At 46.8% G+C, this 17,316-nt stretch overlaps 1 protein-coding gene across 19 annotated transcripts in view; it reads left to right on the plus strand.

Moving 5' to 3' along the window:
• Window positions 1–16,142, plus strand: part of Nedd4l (NEDD4 like E3 ubiquitin protein ligase) — a 337,346-nt gene extending 321,204 nt beyond the window's left edge. For all 19 annotated transcript variants that reach the window (XM_076555369.1, XM_076555377.1, XM_076555367.1 and 16 more), the window contains 9 exons: window positions 1,533–1,603; window positions 3,915–4,010; window positions 5,818–5,891; window positions 6,373–6,433; window positions 8,732–8,791; window positions 10,129–10,236; window positions 12,819–12,915; window positions 13,512–13,584; window positions 15,722–16,142. In XM_076555369.1, coding sequence (XP_076411484.1) covers window positions 1,533–1,603; window positions 3,915–4,010; window positions 5,818–5,891; window positions 6,373–6,433; window positions 8,732–8,791; window positions 10,129–10,236; window positions 12,819–12,915; window positions 13,512–13,584; window positions 15,722–15,824 — 743 coding nt within the window. In that variant the 3' untranslated portion in view covers window positions 15,825–16,142. The remainder of the gene's footprint in view (window positions 1–1,532; window positions 1,604–3,914; window positions 4,011–5,817; window positions 5,892–6,372; window positions 6,434–8,731; window positions 8,792–10,128; window positions 10,237–12,818; window positions 12,916–13,511; window positions 13,585–15,721) is intronic.
• Window positions 16,143–17,316: the final 1,174 nt, after the last annotated feature.

Consider the following 17,316-nt stretch of genomic DNA (forward strand, 5'->3'; position numbering starts at 1 on the left):
CTCAGGTCCTCCTTTGCTTTATGTCAACGTGTTTACCCCTCTACCTTCTGAGAAAGTCAGCTTATTCATCTTCCACCAACCAAGAAGACACTGAATTCCTGTGGTGGGGGGGGGTATAGATAAGTGTAAAACGTGCTTCTGACCCCAGTGACCTCATATTTAAGGGAGAAAAAGAAAGACAAACAGCAGTGATGGCTGCCCTGCCTCACATTGGCAGGAGGAGACACAGATCCACTCTACCGTGGGGCTGAGCGTCCTGGAAGATCAGAAGCCAGGTGCATTTCGTCGGAACCTGAGCTGGCCAGCGCTCAGCCCTGCAGAGGGAAAAATGGCGAGAGCCAAGGGTGGATGGGGACCTAAGGTGACTGGGCTGGTTCCCTCAAAGGGGATCATGCATATGTCAGGAATCCACGGGTCTTCAGTTTCTCAGCACATGAATGCCCTGTTGGCAGAGCACACTAGGCCAGCTGCCCCTGTGGTCAGTGTCAGGTTTCTACTGCACTAGACATTAAAGCGTGTCGTCTATGGCCCTGGGGGACTACACTAAGCCAAAATGAAGCTGCTTATGCCGCAGAGCCCTGGGGCCCCACATCTAGAGGCAAAGGTGCAGACATCTACCTGGCCAGGGAGTCTTCTCTGCCGTGGCTTCCTGTGCCCTCGGCAGCCCTCGTGGACCATTGCACGGCCTGCACAGGGGACCTCTGTCAACAGCAGTGTCCAGGAACTGGCACTGAGATGCAGGCAGAGCTTGCCTGGTCTCGTTGACTCAGCCCTGCCCCGGGAGAAGTCTTCTTTGGGGCCCAGCCTCCCTGAAACACTGTACTCACATGACAGCCCTCTGCCGACACCTGTTCCTCTTCCAAGCCCTGGTGGCATCGCACGCTCCTGCTCGGACCGGGGCTTGTTTGTCTGTTGCCTCCCTGGAAGCCATTTTCATTGGCTGCTTAAACCATCTCCAAGTACAGACCTCCTCCATGCCACTCCACTGTCCCAGTTCATTTCTGTTGCCATGATAGAGTATCCTTACGGAAATCAGTGTGGAGGACGAGAGGTTAATTCGGCTTAGAGTTCCAAGTAATAGTCCCATCATTTTGGGAAAGTCAAGGCGGGAACTCAAGCAGCCGGTCCCATCGCATCCCTAGTGAAGAGCAAAGAGAGAATAAGCGCATCTTTCTCTCTCAGAGTGATCAGGACCCCTTCCTAGGGAATGATGCCCTGTGCACTGGGCTAGATCTTCCTGCAGCAATCAGCCGTTGAGACAGTCACTTAACAGATGTGCCCACAGACTAAACTGATCTAGGTAATTCTTCACAGAGCTTGCCTTCCTGGGTGATTCTAGATGATCTCAGGTTAACAGTTAAAATGAACCAGTGCCCCCACCTCACTTGCTCATGGATTACTCCAGAAGGTCCTTGGTCGTTCAGTCACGACCTCCCATTTATATGGAAAGCAGTTTATTCTTTGATTTCCTTCGCAGACCGCACAGCGGTGTCCAGGGCTTAACACTTAACCAAGCTTTTGCCGTATTTCAGGATTCTTCATCCGACCGTTCTACAAGATGATGTTGGGGAAGCAGATAACTCTGAACGACATGGAGTCTGTGGTGAGTAAAAGCAGTACATTCAGGTAGCCATCACAGGCCATTCGCACCTCACAGACAGGTGTCAGAAACCATATTTGCAGTCCCAGCAGTTGTTATAGGCACAGTCGCTCCACGTGAAGTACAGGGAGGAATTGCTTGCCGGAAAGCTAATTGATCTCGCTGATTTCTATAGTAAGCAAATTATGGTTGATTTCCGAAAGCCGTGGCACTTAGGTGGGAAAAGTCGCACTTCCTGCTGCTTAACCAGCTGAAACTAGATGAGCAAATTAAACCCAAGGGACATCTGAAACCTCGTTGTAGCCTCGTTTTCCACCTGAAATGTTAGACGATCCCACCTTCTCTTTGCTGCATTCATGGAACTACGTGGTGGAGGCGAGGCCAAAACAAGAGTCATCTAGATGTGATCGTATTGACACAGAGGGCTAAGTTACAGCTGCAGAATGGGAGAGTGGGACTTGAATAGTTAAGACGGACCCTCCAGAAAGTGGTGTCCACATGGCGTGGTGCTGACTGCTTACCTAGGCTGGCCATGCTCGGTTCTTAGGCCTTACCTGGGCTGACCATCCTTGGACAGGAAAGATTTTTTCAAAAACAAAATCTGCCCCTTTTTTTTGAGAGTACATTTATATGTCTTATTTTCTCTGTTTATGTATGTTCTGCCACCTATGTGCACACAAGTAGGGGTGTGTGTATGTGTGTGTGTGTGTGTGTGTGTGTGTGTGTGTTTATTTTTGTCCTCATGGAAGAATTACAGCTCTGCTTCCATGTGATCACTCGAGTTAGAAAGCTGTGCACATGGACTGTGTTTTGTGCAGAGTTGAGAATGAGTGATACCCGTGATAGGTGAATGCTGTACTCTAGACCTGTGACATGTGCAGACTGGCTGGCATCTGTAGTCTCAGTTCAGTCCCATGTTCTCTTCCAACTTCTGCTTTAGTAATTTATGCTTCTGTTGTGCTATCCTGAGCAGGCTGGGAGCACAGAAATTACCCCCCAACCCACAGTGGGGGAAGGAGGTTTTGGCAGGATATCACTATGTATGTAGTCCAGCTTGGCTTAGAACACACAATCGCCCTGCCTCTAAACCAAGTGTGTAACACTGTCCCACTCTACAAATTGCTATTAAACACCTGAGTCTGTGGTTCCTATTGGCCATTAGTATTTGGGGGCTTGGGGTATTTGTTTTGATTTAATTATGTATATTGGATGAGTGGCACTTGCCAATGAATGCTGGTGCCCATAGAGGCCAGAGGCCTCAGATTTTCTCTGGAGCTGGAGTTACAGGTAGTTGTGAGCTACCCAGTGGGTGCTGGGACTCAAACTCAGATCCTCCACAAGAGCAGTACACACTTAGCTGCCGAGCCACCTCTACAGCCCCAGCCATTGTGTCTTAACTGGGATGTACACGTTATTGTTTGGTCTCTTTTGAGCCTGTCCTCTTCTCAGCAAGAGACTGGGCACGAGCAGAGGGGACCTGATGGTCTCACCGCTCCTATTTCCTGAAACACCGGCCCTGCTTTTTGCTTAAATTAATGGGCAAAGAACACTGAGAAAATAGGAAAGGACAGAACACAGAGCGTGTGGTGTTTAGTTAGAGCTCTGACCTGCCTGTTCATTGATATTCTCACTATTAGAAGACAGGAGGACGTCACTGTGTTAAAATCAGTGGACCCGAGCAGGTTATGGTACAACCACAAACAGTGTAGGCAGGCTGTAATCCCAGGCCCTGGGGGCTGGGTCAGGAAGAGGAGTTGGAGACCACTGTGGGACTACCAAACAAGATGGGAGTGGGGCGGGGGGGGGGGGGGGGGGGGGGGAGGTACCTGAATAGTCTCACCACGCTAACTGCCCTCCCAGGAAGGTGGCGTTAGCCATAGAGAACAGGAGGACATCACAAATACCGTCACTGTCCAGAGGTCTTGTGTTTCAAATTAGTGGGGAGATGGGGCTGGGGAGATGGCTCAGTGGTTAAGGGTGTGTGCTGCTCTTGCAGAGGACCGGAGTTCAGCTGCTAGCGTGGCTCACAACTAACTGCCTGTAACTCCAGCTCCAGAGGATCTGACCCCCTCCCTCTCCTGGCCTCCAGGGGCACCTGAACACGTGTGCATGCTCACACAGACACAGAGTAAATCTTTAAAGGGAAGGAGAAGGGGTTTGGGTAGAGCAGACCCCCTGACACTGTGGTGAGCAGTGCCACCCTTGGGCACGTATGCATGGAATTAGGCGAGGGTGAGTTTAGCAGTGAGAGAGCCAGACAGGTTTGTGTTTTGAAAATGAATGCTCTCCTCTCCTCTCGGTGTCAATCCTGTAGGACAGTGAGTACTACAACTCTTTGAAATGGATCTTAGAAAATGACCCCACGGAACTTGACCTCATGTTCTGCATAGACGAAGAGAACTTTGGGCAGGTATGTGCGGCCATCTCCCGTGGTTCTTCAACTTGTATCCTTTGCTGTGGGCTGTAGCACAGCATGGCTAGAATGCTAGACAGCCACATCGGCGTTCAGCTTATTATTAGCGGGACTGTGTGTGACCTGGAAAAGCCTTCCACCCTGCTTCCTCAGTGCGCGGCTGCCTGTGTGTCTGAGCTGCTGTGGGCTGCCAGCCCTGTGACATACAGTGCAGTGGTGTTTGAAGATAGGAAGGTTGGCGGATGGAGGGATGCAAACAGTAGGAAAGTGAAAGTATGGGAATGTCCGGGAATTACATCCACATAATACAGCTTTAGCATCCTGGGAACTTGGATGTGCCCTCTGGCACACTCCTTCAGCTGAGGCGTGTGCCCAGTTCAAAGAAGTAGCAGTGGCATCAGCATTGTGGGTCCCATGTTGGAACGGGACCCTGGGAGAGCTCTAATCTTCATCCCTGGAGACTGATAGCTCCATGAAATGGGAAGCGGGGGGGGGGGGGGGGGGTGCCAAGGCACCCACTAACTGAGACGCTGCTGCTGAGATCTGGAGGCTCCAGGAGGGGGAAGTAAAATGCCCTCCTCAGGCTACTGTGTGTGCTCTCTCTGCCACCTGACAAAAAGGACCCAGTTGGCACGGTCACCCATCCTCCACCTTAATGGCCATGGCCTCATTATTTAACATGAATACTCTAGTCTCTTCCTTTCAAAAAACAGTTCTACCAGTGTAGTTGATTCTTAGTAAAAATAAAGCCAGTATAGTAAAAACACACAAAAATATGATGCACGTGATTCCACCAGCTCAAGAAAAGTCATGTGTCTTCCTGAATTACTCTGTGCAGGCACACAGACGCAAGTTTGCTTGGGTTCGTTTCCGGAAGTAGAATTAGATACACTACAGATGCCTTCCCGTGTCAGTAAATATCCTGTGCTGTTTTAATGGCTACAGTGAATGTCATCTTTCAGATGTACATTTTTGCCCTTTGGGTGGTTGTGTAGTGTCTTTTGATTTTACTTTATAAACTGACAATCTTGGTGTGTATATAGCACCAACTGTACAACCATGGAATATATATATTTTATACATCATTCATAGAACTCCTTAAAGAGAAACTGTGACCAAAAGAAGAAAACAGATAGAGACCCCAGGGACCCACATGGTGGGAAAGTTTTCCTCTGGCTTCCTATGAAAAGAAACACAGAATCTCAGCCTGGCTTCTTAATAAGCAAGTGTGTGTGTGTGTCTTTCCGTCTGTCCTTCCTTCCTTCCTCCCTCCCTTTCTACTTGATTTTTGTTGAAGATGATGTTTGATTAGTGGAGTTTTTTTTGTTTTGTTTTTTAAGCCCCTGTTTTGCCTCTTGGAAGAAATTCCATGAATCCTTCTTTATGCAGCGTGATTTCCAGTAACAAACAGAATGCTGGAATTCACATCTCTGGGCTCGATGGTTGGTTGGCATTTGGATCTCTGTGGGCTTAATGGATGTTCTCCTTGAACATCATTAATGTCTTGATAAATGACTAGCACATGAAAATGTTGCTCTTCATTGTTGCTAATGGATGAAGAATAATTAAACTCACAAACAGCCATAAAATAATTTGCCTTTAATGATAACGTCTTTCCATGCTTAGCATCTTGGAACAGTTAAAAAGATTCACTAGACACCCTCCTGTACACGGAGCCCATTGCTGGGAAAATGTTTTTGAACAAACTTTGCTTCTCTCCCTTTTATAGTAAGATGTTATTCAATAATAATATGTCAAATAACTTCATGTCTTTGATTGCTGTGTTTCTCCTCTATAATTGCAGACCTATCAGGTGGACCTGAAGCCCAATGGGTCAGAAATAATGGTAACGAATGAAAACAAAAGAGAATATATTGAGTACGTATGCACACATTTATTACATTTACTGTGTGTGTGTGCGCGCGCGCGTGTGTGGGGTGTGTGTGTGTGTTATGTGTTCATTTGTGTGGATGCAGGTGTGCATGCATGGGGGTGGTCAGATCTTCCTCAATCAGTGTTCATCATTTTTTTTTCTTTTCTTTTCTAAGAGGGTCTCTGAGTGAACCTCGAGTTCATTGATGCATACAGGGGCACACCACCGTGCCTGGCTTTTTTTTTTTTTAACATGGGTGTTGGGGACCATGTCAGGTTCTTCAGTCTGCACAACAAGCAGTTCAACAACTGAGCCATCTCCCCAGTCCCTGTCACTTTGACCTTGAAGAAATCACATGACTTACGTGGCTCTTGTCCTTACCCAGAACTGCTCGTGCATACTACAGGCCCAAGTATAAACAGAGCAGTGACTGTAGAGTGCCAGAGGTGTCTAAGCGTGTCCCCCCCCTTTTTTTTTTCCTCACAGCTTAGTCATCCAGTGGAGATTTGTGAACAGGGTCCAGAAGCAAATGAACGCCTTCTTGGAGGTAAGCTCCGCTAATGGAGTCAGGGTGGGGACAGCATGCGGAGGGCCAGCACGGGAAGCTCACCCTGTTGGCCATTTCCCAAGATGGGAATGTCCCATAATGCTCTGCCACCTTTTTTTGTTTAATTGTCCCCTTGCTTTGCCTTTCTCCGTTTTTAAATCTGATTTGACTGCATTGTTGCTTGCTTGCTTGAGACCAAGTCCGTATGGCACATGCTGGCCTGCAGCTGACGGCCATCTTGCCTCAGCCTCCTGGGTGCTAGGATGATACCACCCGGCTTCCACCTATATTTGTTTGTTTGTTTCGAATGGATTGATCTGTACTGTGCGCACACGTGTGAGGGTTAGAGGACAACTCTGAAGGAGTTGGATGTCTCTGTCCACCATGCGGGTCCCAGGGATGGACCTCGGGTCCTCAGGAACTCGGGATGGCCAGCAGCACGTTTACTGGCTGTGCTTCGGTTATGTTTAAACAGAACTTTTTTCATACCTGGTCTGGAACCTTGAAGTTCCAGCGGTACCCAGAGAGCTGCCTGCTACTGTGCTTCCAAAAATAGTGCCCTCTCGTTCGGGCCTTACCCAACCCAGGCACGCTGCCTTTCCCTTTGTGACACTAAGCTTCCAACAGAGTCTCCCATTGTTGGTTGTTTTTTGCTCTCTCGGGGCCTGCCACCCAGCTCCCAAATAAATCACACAGGGAGGCTCACTCTTCATTATGAGTGCCTGGCCTTAGCTTGGCTTGTTGCTAGCCAGCTTTACCTAATTTTATATTATCCTGTCCATGTCTGTCTTTTGCCTCTGGGCTTTTACCTTTCTCTATTTTTGTATACCTTTCTTTCTTACTCTGTGGCTTGCTGTGTAACTGAGCGACTGGCCCCTGAAGTCCTCCTCCTTCTCTGGCTGCTTCTCCTTTTCTCCGCCCAGATTTCTTTTTCTATTTATCCTCTCTGCCTGCCAGCCCCGCCTATCCTTTCTCCTGCCTAGCTATTGGCCGTTCAATTCTTTATTAAACCATTAAGTGTTTTAGACAAAGTAAACACAGCTTCACAGAGTTAAACAAATGCAACGTAAACAAAAATAACACACCTTAAAATATTCTACAACATTTCTTCCTTTTTGTCTAAATAAAAATAAAGGTTTTAACTTTAACATAGTAAAACTACATACAACAAAAACAATTATCAAGTAGGTATTACATTTACAATATTCTGACCATTTATCATATTCAAAGAAAATAATGCATTATCTCTCCTATCTTAGTGAATCCAAAGTTTTACACCTAACTTACTTTCTATCATAACTAAGGAAAACTGAAACTCTAATTATATAGTCTTTAACTTTATTAACTTTATTAAAGACCCAGAAAGAATCTGGGCAGTGGCACGCCTTTAGTCCCAGCACTCAAGAGGCAGAGCCAGGTGGATCTCTGAGTTCAAGGCCAGCCTAGGCTACAGAGTAGTGAGTTCCAGGAAAGGAACAAAGCTACACAGAGAAACCCTGTCTCGAAACCCGCCCCCCCCCCCAAAGACCCAGAAAGATGTAATATTCTTTAACAACAGAGACATTTGGCTACCTGGGCAGGCACCCAAAGTTCCTCTGCAGTGTTGGGGCATCCTTCTTCAGCCTACAGGCCTAGAGTATCTGGCAAAGTTTTCAGTGAAGCAGGAACTTCACAGAGTTAAACAGACACAACATAAAAGAATGCAACACATCTTTGCATCATTAAACAAATGTTCCACAGCCTAAACAAATGTTAACACATCTTAAAGTGATATTCTACAACAAGCCCCGCCCAGCCCTCAGGAACCACAGCATCTAGAATCTCTTCCTGCCTGGGTCACCCCCTAATTAATGACAGCCCAGGACAGAGCCTGGCTGCTGTTCCGTCCGTTCTCTGTGCGAGCTTCTGCTGCCTCCTCCACTCCTCCACCCATGGCTACAGCTATTTTTAAATGTGTCTCTTCCACATTTGTGGTCTGTGCATTTTAGGACACACTGACTCACAAAAGTGTCATAAATTGCTTTTGCAATCCACCTGCCTACAGTATCCCTAGTGTCACAGGGTTGCAAAAAGTGGGTAAGTGCTAGAAACTTCTAGACTGTACGCATTTTCGAGCTCCTGTCCATGACTTGCTGTTACTGGAATTGTGGTCACCGGGCGCTGTCACTGCCGCATGAGCCAGCGGTAAAGAGTGAGTCTCCTCTGGCTGACCACGAGCTTATTCAACCCTTGGAAATTGTTCTTTTTTGAAGGGGGAAAAAAAAAGATGTTTAAGATGTTTTTACCTTTTTCTTTCAGGGATTTACAGAACTTCTTCCAATCGATTTGATTAAAATCTTCGATGAAAATGAGCTGGAGGTTTGTGTTACCAATATATTTTATTTCCTTACTTTGCAACTGGCGTTTTTTTTTATTTTCTCACATGACATATTGAATGCTCTGTTACGAGGGCTGTCTTCTCATCGGGGGAAGCTAGCAATAGTAGTCAGAGCGATTTGTTGCCTGGGACAGGGCAGTTGTGAGCATTTCTAGTGAGATGCGCTCGGTGCATAAACCTCAGTGCTCAGGCAAAGAAGTCCGCGATGTCTGTGGAGGAGCCTGGTTCACTACAGCGCTCTAGGACAGTGGTCTGCTGGCACAGCCAGGCTAGCCCAGTCCCTTGGTTGCCTCCCAGTGCCCACCTTGGCATGCGGTTGAAGGAATTGGTCACACTATAGCCGTACACCTTCTCCAGAGTCTATAAAGGAGATGTGACCTTGAACTTGAAGTGGCTTGTGTTGAAAAAGGACCATCAGGAGGCCCCCAGGTGGTAGCAGAAAGTGCGCTTCTCAGCTTCAGTGTAGATGAGGGAGAGAGCAGCTTGAAGACCGAAAACATGTCTCACCTTGGGTTGTGTCGAGGCACAGAAGGAAGGAGGCCGCATCTGTCCACAGCTGTTCCCTCCAAGCCCATGTCCAACAAAGCATGCCTCAGAGAGTTTAAAGTGGGAGTTTCGAGATGAGTGTCATGGGAACTCTGTATTGCACGCACTGTAAGAGGCTGTGAGAAGTGAACCACCTCCCCAGATGACTCAGCCAGGCTGGTGCCGGGGAGGCCAAGGAATCAGCTTTCAGGCTTTGGGAATGGTTTTCTTCCTGCTGTATTTTGGTTCTCCCGTGAGAATATCATATTCATTGGAAACTCCTATGGAAAAGAGCAGACTTTAGGCTAAGTACTGATTCAGGGCACCAGTTCCTGCCTGGGTGCTGGAAAGATGAGGTCGGGTGTTGTCACCTGGATTGACTCATCTGGGGGAGATGAGTTCTTGCTGTCATGGGGACTAAGTCAGATATCTGAACAAGTAACAGCCAGGGTCCTGTGCATCTGCTAATGCAGTACAAGGAACTCTGCAGCACTGTGCCCAAAGCATGCAGGCTGGAAAGATGACCCATAGTCTCCAGTATAAAATGTCACGGTCTTGCATGCGGGTCAGTTAAGAAACCACCCCACCCCCCACACTCCTCTGCCAACTCTGCTGTGAGCATCAGGGGAAGTTCAGCCCGTGCATCTGCATTGTTGAACTGCATTGAGAGCATCTGCATGCTCTCCTGAACTGCTGGCTTACCTGCTTGTCCAGTGACAAACGCCAGCAGAGAAGAGAGAGTTCTCAACTTGCGTAGCCCACCTCGTTTACATCTGACCCATTTCCTTACCAGTTGCTGATGTGTGGACTTGGTGATGTCGACGTGAATGACTGGAGACAGCATTCTATTTACAAGAATGGCTACTGCCCCAATCATCCTGTCATCCAGTGGTTCTGGAAGGTAACCGCAGCTCTCTAGGCCCAACCTCTGCTTCAGGCTCTTCCTCCAAACCAGAGAAGTCCTAATCTCCCTGCCAGGCCTCTTGGGGGAAATCAGAGCAGGAGCATCTTTGGGAATAGGCATGCCTTCAGGCTGGTTCATGCATGTGTGAAACTCATTTTCTCAACTTTTTTGTTTGTTTGTTTTTTGGTTTTTTGGGGTGGGGGTGTTGGTTTTTCAAAACAGAATTTCTCTGTTTAGTCCTGGCTGTCCTGAAAATTGCTCTGTAGACCAGGCTGGCTGCAAACTCACAGAGATTGATCCGCCTACCTCTGCCTCCTGAGTGCTGGGATTAAAGGCATGCACTACCACCACCCAGCCTCAGCATTTTTTTTATTCCAATAACATTTTGATTTTTATATCTTTTTTTTTTTTTTTCCATCACAGGCAATTTATTTTGTACTATTCATTCACAGTTAATACAGAAAATACTTGGAAACATTTCCATATAATATTTGACACAGAAATCATCAAATAGAAATATACAATGTTGACAGGAGGCAGTACATTTATAATTTATAACCCCAAATGTATTTATAAATTAGAAATGGAAAGATCTACAAATGAAATTATGAAGGTTCACCAAAGTCATTTAATCTGTCAGTTTCTCATTCATTTTTATGTCTTAATAATATTCTATTGTATGAATAAGCCACATTTTATTTCTCTCCAGTATTTGATAGCTATTTGAGTTGTTTTAACTTTTTTACTATTAGCAACACACTGCTGTAAACCTTCATGTACATGTTTCATAGGTGCACATTTTCAGTAGTTTGAGGTTATATTCCTAAGGGTAGAATTGTTGAGTAACAGAGTAACAATGTTTTGCATTTTGACCAACCACCAGACTGTTTTGCCAAAGTGGCACACCATTTTACAATCTCACCAAATCCTTGTTTTTAAGGCTCTGATTTTTGTACAAAAGCATTCATTCTGTCAGACCAAACCAGGAAAAGTAAGCTATAGTTCAGAGCTGTTCTATTCCATTTACTATGCAAAGTCAATCTTGGCGTTTGCAACTCTCAGCCCTTTTGAGTATTCTTGCAGTGTTCACCTTTTCCTCCACCACTTTTTTTTTCTTCTTTTTTTCTGGTTTATTTCTATCTATTACAAATGTATAAAAAATCCTCCATCAACACTGCTGATAGCAGCAGAACCTTGAGAAATATACCTTTGGTTTGCCTCAGAAAAGGAACACATATTGTACTGTAAAGTTTATAAAATTGGTGCAAAACATTGTAATAATGTTACAATACCAGTTTTAAGAGTTCAGTGACTAATGGGGAGCTGATGGGATACATGCAGAACTGTGAAAGCGATCTCACTTAGCCAGCTGTACACGTAGACTGTAAATCTACATTCAGATCATTTCTGAACTAAGACTATCATCTCAGTTTATCTGTTGAGGTCAACCAGGAAACCCTAGAATATACCTTGATTTTTGCAAAAAAACAAAATAGGGGGAGAGGTTTCTTCAGCATTTCAGTCCACGAGTAACAGTATCCTAACAGGCAAAGTGTTCTCTCACTGTCAACATAGAATGAACTGCTGCTGGAGGTCAACTTGGGCTTTAATTTGCATTAGCACTTACATGCATAGTAGTCCAAGTTGTTGACCTCATGACTTTAAAAAGTAACTCTAAAAAAGGAAAAGGATTTTTATATCTTACAAAACTAGATGCAAATTAAATTTGATTTACTGTATTAAGGGCCAATCTTTGTGTTCTGTTAGGCTCAGGAATAGTTTGTCAAAGACTAAACATAAAAAAAAATATTAAAAGATTATTTATATACAAAAAAAAAAAAAGAAAAACAGCCCTGCATGGTAGCATACACCTCAACTCCCAGGTCTCACTCATAAGCCCAGCACTTGGAAGGCTGAGACAGCTTAAGGCTGACCTGGGACATGCAGCAAGTTCTGGGACAGCCTGAACTGCTTATCAGACAATCTTTTTTTAAAACAGGGTCTCACTGGCTAGCCTCAAAACAGATTCACCTGCCTCTGCCTCCAAAATGCTCAAAATAAAGGTGTATTCCTCTAAAACTGGCAGATGCTGACTTTTTTTTTAAAAAAATGAGAAGCAATCAACTAATGTGTTTTAGCTTCTGAATGTCTGTTTTTAATGTTTCAAGTACCAGTAAAAGTACAGAGAGAAGGAACCAGAATTGTCAAAGATCAGAACTTGGCTTTGATTTTGAATTGTTTTATAGAAGATCAAATCTTATTTATGGCCAGGAACGCCGGTTCAGTTCCTGCAGCAGTTGGGATCTGGGAGGAGGCGAGGAGCCTCAGAGATTGGTTCCGAGGCCCATCTTTGCCTGGGTTTCCTTCTGTTTGTAAAGTGTCCTTAGGGAACTCTCTGTGGCCACATCGACCCAGTGATGCTCCGGATAAGATTAGAGAGGCTGGGGTTGTAACAGCCATCTGAAAAGGGGAGGCAGTGCCAGTTTTCAGAGTCAATGGTGCAGGTGCCTCTGGGGCAGCGTAAATAAGAAGTTAGTTGGCTGCGTGGTGATGTCATGACCTTCTGCCTCCTCCGGCAGGCTGTGCTCCTGATGGACGCTGAGAAGCGGATCCGGCTCCTACAGTTTGTCACAGGCACCTCCCGAGTACCCATGAATGGATTTGCCGAACTTTATGGTGAGTGTGGCAAGCCCCAGACTCCTCTGTCCTCCTGTGAGGATCCAAGCAGGCAGCATCCTGCTTGCCACCTTGGCCCCTTTTTCCAGACCAGTTTAACTGTATTAGTTCCGTCGAGACCTGTGGAGACGCAGAACAGAGGCACGGATTGAGGTGGTGTTTGTATGGAGAGCCTGAAACTTGCTCCATTTTTTTTTTTTTCCTCCATAGTTCAGGTTTTCCGTTCAGCTTTTAAAACCAGATTGTCAGAATCATCCATATGGTTGAAACTGGTTCATGGAAGCCCCCCCCCCCCTCCCTGCAGACACCAGGATTCTTTCTGCTCTGGGCATCAGAGCTCACAGTGTGTTACTTTCCCCTGAAGTGGAGAGGCCGCGGCACCTGCACCTGGGCCGAGCCTGGTCCACTTCTGCGCTGCAGGGGAGCTAGCGAGGCCAACCCCTGAGTAGTGCAGACCTGGCGATTTCCCACAGGACTCACCTGGGCAGACCCTCTCCCCATATTCCTCCCTCCCCTTTAACTAAGTCCCACCACAGCTTTGTTCTCCTGCTTCAAGCCCAGCTGATGTGTCTGTTCTCTCTTTTTTTTCCCCCCAGGTTCCAATGGTCCTCAGCTGTTTACAATAGAGCAATGGGGTAGTCCTGAGAAACTGCCCAGAGCTCACACATGGTAAGTAACAACATCCCCGTGGGGCCTGAAGAAATAGCTCAGTGGTGAAGGGCACCTGTTGCTCTTTGCAGAGGACTTGAATTTGATTCCCAGTCCCCTACATGGTGGCTCACAACCGTCTGGAACTCCAGTTTCGGGAGATTTGATTTTCGTAGGCACTAGGTCCACATGTGGCGCACATGCGTGTAGGCAGAACACTTGGACACATCAAAATCAGTGAACCTAAGCCTGACGACCTAAGCTGGATCGCTGGGACCCATGTGGTGGAGAGAACCAGCTCCTGCAGATTGTCTTCTGTCCTCCACATGTGTGCTGTGGTACACACATACATGCACACACACACACACACACACACACACACAATAAATAGCGTTTCAAATAATTACGGACAAAATTCCCCATAGCAGCATCAACTTAAAAGGCCTATTCACACAGTCTGTAAGCAACCCATGGAGGGGATGACACCTTCGGAAGGTCTTCTCTGGCTGGAGAGGGGGGAAGAAGCCTCAGGAATTGGCTTAGAAGAGTCACATGACCCCCAGCCCAGAGACAGACAGGGCCGGGTGGGTTTTACAGCAGCATTCAGCAAGCTCCCTTTTGTCCAAACTCAGCTGGGGTCCCAGGTTTCCACACAGGCTCTTGCTAGGAAGTTGGGAAGCGTGGTCCTGTCTTTCTCAGCACAGCGAGGATCCAAAGCCTGTGCTGACCGTGCTGAGCTGACGTGAGCACCCCAAGTTTTCACCCAGACCACCCCTAAGAGCCTTTGTGCAAACTGGCTGTGGAGGAGCTGGCTGCTGCGGGTGCCCTTCCCTCTGCATGGAACAGTGTGGCCACTGCCTGTGTGGTCCTTGCTGACATGCACGCTGATTTCAGACTGAAATCGGCCATCCAGAGCAGGCACTGTCCACAGTTCTCAGCCTTTATCCTAGGGAGGATGTCTGCAGAGTTCAAACAGCTTCCTGACAGGGCTAACAGCCCTTTTTAAATGCTCTTGAACGGGGTAGAGAAGAGCAAATACTCAGTAAATGTTGGGCGAGTTGGCATTAGACGCCATCTTTTGAGCACATGCTCCCAGCCCCTTCTGTGTATATTCTGATCTGACCCGCCCCCCATCCTCCTGTGAACAGTTTTGTCCTTTTTACATTTGAGCAGACAGATTCAGAGAGGTGAAATGACTTGGCCAGTGTCCCACAGATGGTAGGGGCAGGGTTCGAATTTGGCCTGTAAACAAGTGGGCTTGATTCCTTGCCGAGGCCATCCATCTATATCCAAAGACCTCCTTCTCGAAGGGTGAGCCATACCTGCCCCACCCCGGCTGAAGCCTTCTGAGCTGGCAGGGCTTTTGTAAGGAATGCAGCTCATTCTCTGAATCTCGCCGGTGGTCAAACTGGATAGCAGAGGTGCCTCAGTGTTCTAGAGCTCAGGCAGCCTGGACTCCGCTCTAGAACCTGCAACATTCCTAGGAGTGGGGCCCATGGTTCCCAGGCTTCACCTCTGCATGTGTAGAACACATAACCTTAACCCACTTCACGCCTACAGAAGAGCACGTGGCTCAGGCACGATGGACCAGTGATAGTGTGAGATAGTCTGTCCATCCTTCATTCCTGAAGTGTGCATGCCTTATGCTCTGTGGGTTTTCTTTTCTTTTAAAAAAGGTTCTTTTTACTACAGTGTGTGTGTGTGTGTGTGTAGGGTGGGGCGTACATGCTACCAGTGTGGTCAGAAGACAACTGAGCACTCAGCTCTCGCCTTCTGCCTTTATGTGGCATATGAGCATTGAACTCAAGTCGCCCGGCTTGCCTGCAAGCACCTGTACTTGCTGAGCCATCTCGCCAGCCCCCATGTTTAGTCTCTCTGTGGATGCTGGTACCGGTCTTATCTTTGTGTCTCCCTCCCAGCAGCAGAGGCGTCAGGGACAGTTGAAAGACTGTTTTCTTTTCCCCGTTGATTGTATAACCTGTTTGGCATAGACACTTTCCTAACTAGAACTTGGCTTTGGGTAATAAAAGTGTGGCTTTTTTTTTTTTTAATAATTCCCTTGCTCACACAGCCAGTGCCCATTAGCCAAATCACGAAAGTGCCATTATGGCAAGGAGGAATGGCGGCCACTCACCACCACTCTCCATTCCTTTGGCAGCTTTAATCGCCTTGATTTACCTCCATACGAAACCTTTGAAGACTTGCGGGAGAAACTTCTCATGGCTGTGGAGAATGCTCAAGGCTTTGAAGGGGTGGATTAAGGCTTCCGGCGCCGGGGGGCGCTGCCCTTGTCCAGCAAGTTCTGCGTGCACTTTTTGCATTTGCCTGGCAGACTTTTGCGGAGCCGGTGGCAGAAGCAGTTGCCTGGCCTGGCTCTGGAGCCCAGCTTGTCCAGGCCCGTGCCCAAGTTCCGCCAGGGCACGCAGCCCCAGCTCAAGTACCCCCCCCCCCCCTGTCACCACCGATTCTCAACTGGTTGACGTGTACACTGATTACATTTCAGGAGGACTTGTTCTATTTATGTTGTGCCTCTGCAGGCAAAGCCCTTAATAAATATTTTGCATACTTTCTAATGACAATGAATGGAATTAATCACGCTCCAGGTATAGTATTACAACTCATGTTTACTTTTTAAAATGATTTAGACTGATTTTCAGATTTTATTTCATTACAATTAAAGATGTCTCATGTACTTGGAAAAGTGAGCATATTTTTTTTGTATTTGAATTTCATATCAAGCTTAATGTCAGTGACATTTTTATTTTTGAAGTACTTTGACACTGTCACTCTCTACTTTATTAGCATTGGAAAACTAATTTTCTCCAGAAGCCTTCTACACAGACCAATGCTTGGAAAGAATTTCAAATAGGACCTTAAGCATAACAATTTTTTTCCACGCTCAGAATGAAAATAAACTGGATATCACCCTTTTTTTTTGTACAAATTTAGATACCAGGTACAGACTGGAAGAATTGTAACATAGCATGATATCTTTGTGTTAACTTGAAAGGGATGACACCGCTGTCCCTTAGAAATGTCGCCGTGTGCCATCACACATTGAAGACAGGGTTGGACTGTCATTTCGCATCGGAGGCCCTTCATCTTTCCCGTGGCCGCACAGCCTCTCCTGACGCTGTTTTTCCGCTTTGGTGTTTCTAGAGACATTTCCAGTGGCATTGCTTGATTCAAAGCTGAGGAAGCCAGAGTCCGTGGTCTTCTGTCTCCTTTGGCTAAACAGCTAATAACCCATTCTTGCTGTAACTCCAGCGATCCCAAAGGCACTTTATGCAGGTCTTATCTGGTTGTTGGTTTTTTTTTTTTCCCCTCCTTACCCATGTGATTGTTTCTTTCTCCCTGCACACGTCCGTCTGGTGCAGTATCTTATCAATTGTGGGAATTAGGCTGCTCGCGACCCCAGTGGTGATGCTCAGCCTCCACACCGATCTTCTCCAGCCATTTGTAATTTCTACTCGACCACAAGGATTTACTTACTCTACATTTAGCCAAGTTGTGTGGCATAATGACCTATTTTGCATGCTTCGATACTGTGTACTGCCCCCCCCCCCAGGTCACGTCTATTGTGTGCTAGTTTAAAAGTGAGTTAGAAGACCCAGTGGGATCCACTGAGCTCGAGCTGCCTGGTTGGCAAGGGTGGACACATGTGGGTGTCTGCAGTTTGTAAGTCTCTGTTGCAGAATTCCGTTGTGTTCTGAGAAGATGCCTGAGGCAGTGTGGGAGTTGAGCATCCCTGCT

This window comes from Peromyscus maniculatus, chromosome 19 (assembly GCF_049852395.1).
Source record: "Peromyscus maniculatus bairdii isolate BWxNUB_F1_BW_parent chromosome 19, HU_Pman_BW_mat_3.1, whole genome shotgun sequence".
Lineage (NCBI taxonomy): Eukaryota > Metazoa > Chordata > Mammalia > Rodentia > Cricetidae > Peromyscus > Peromyscus maniculatus.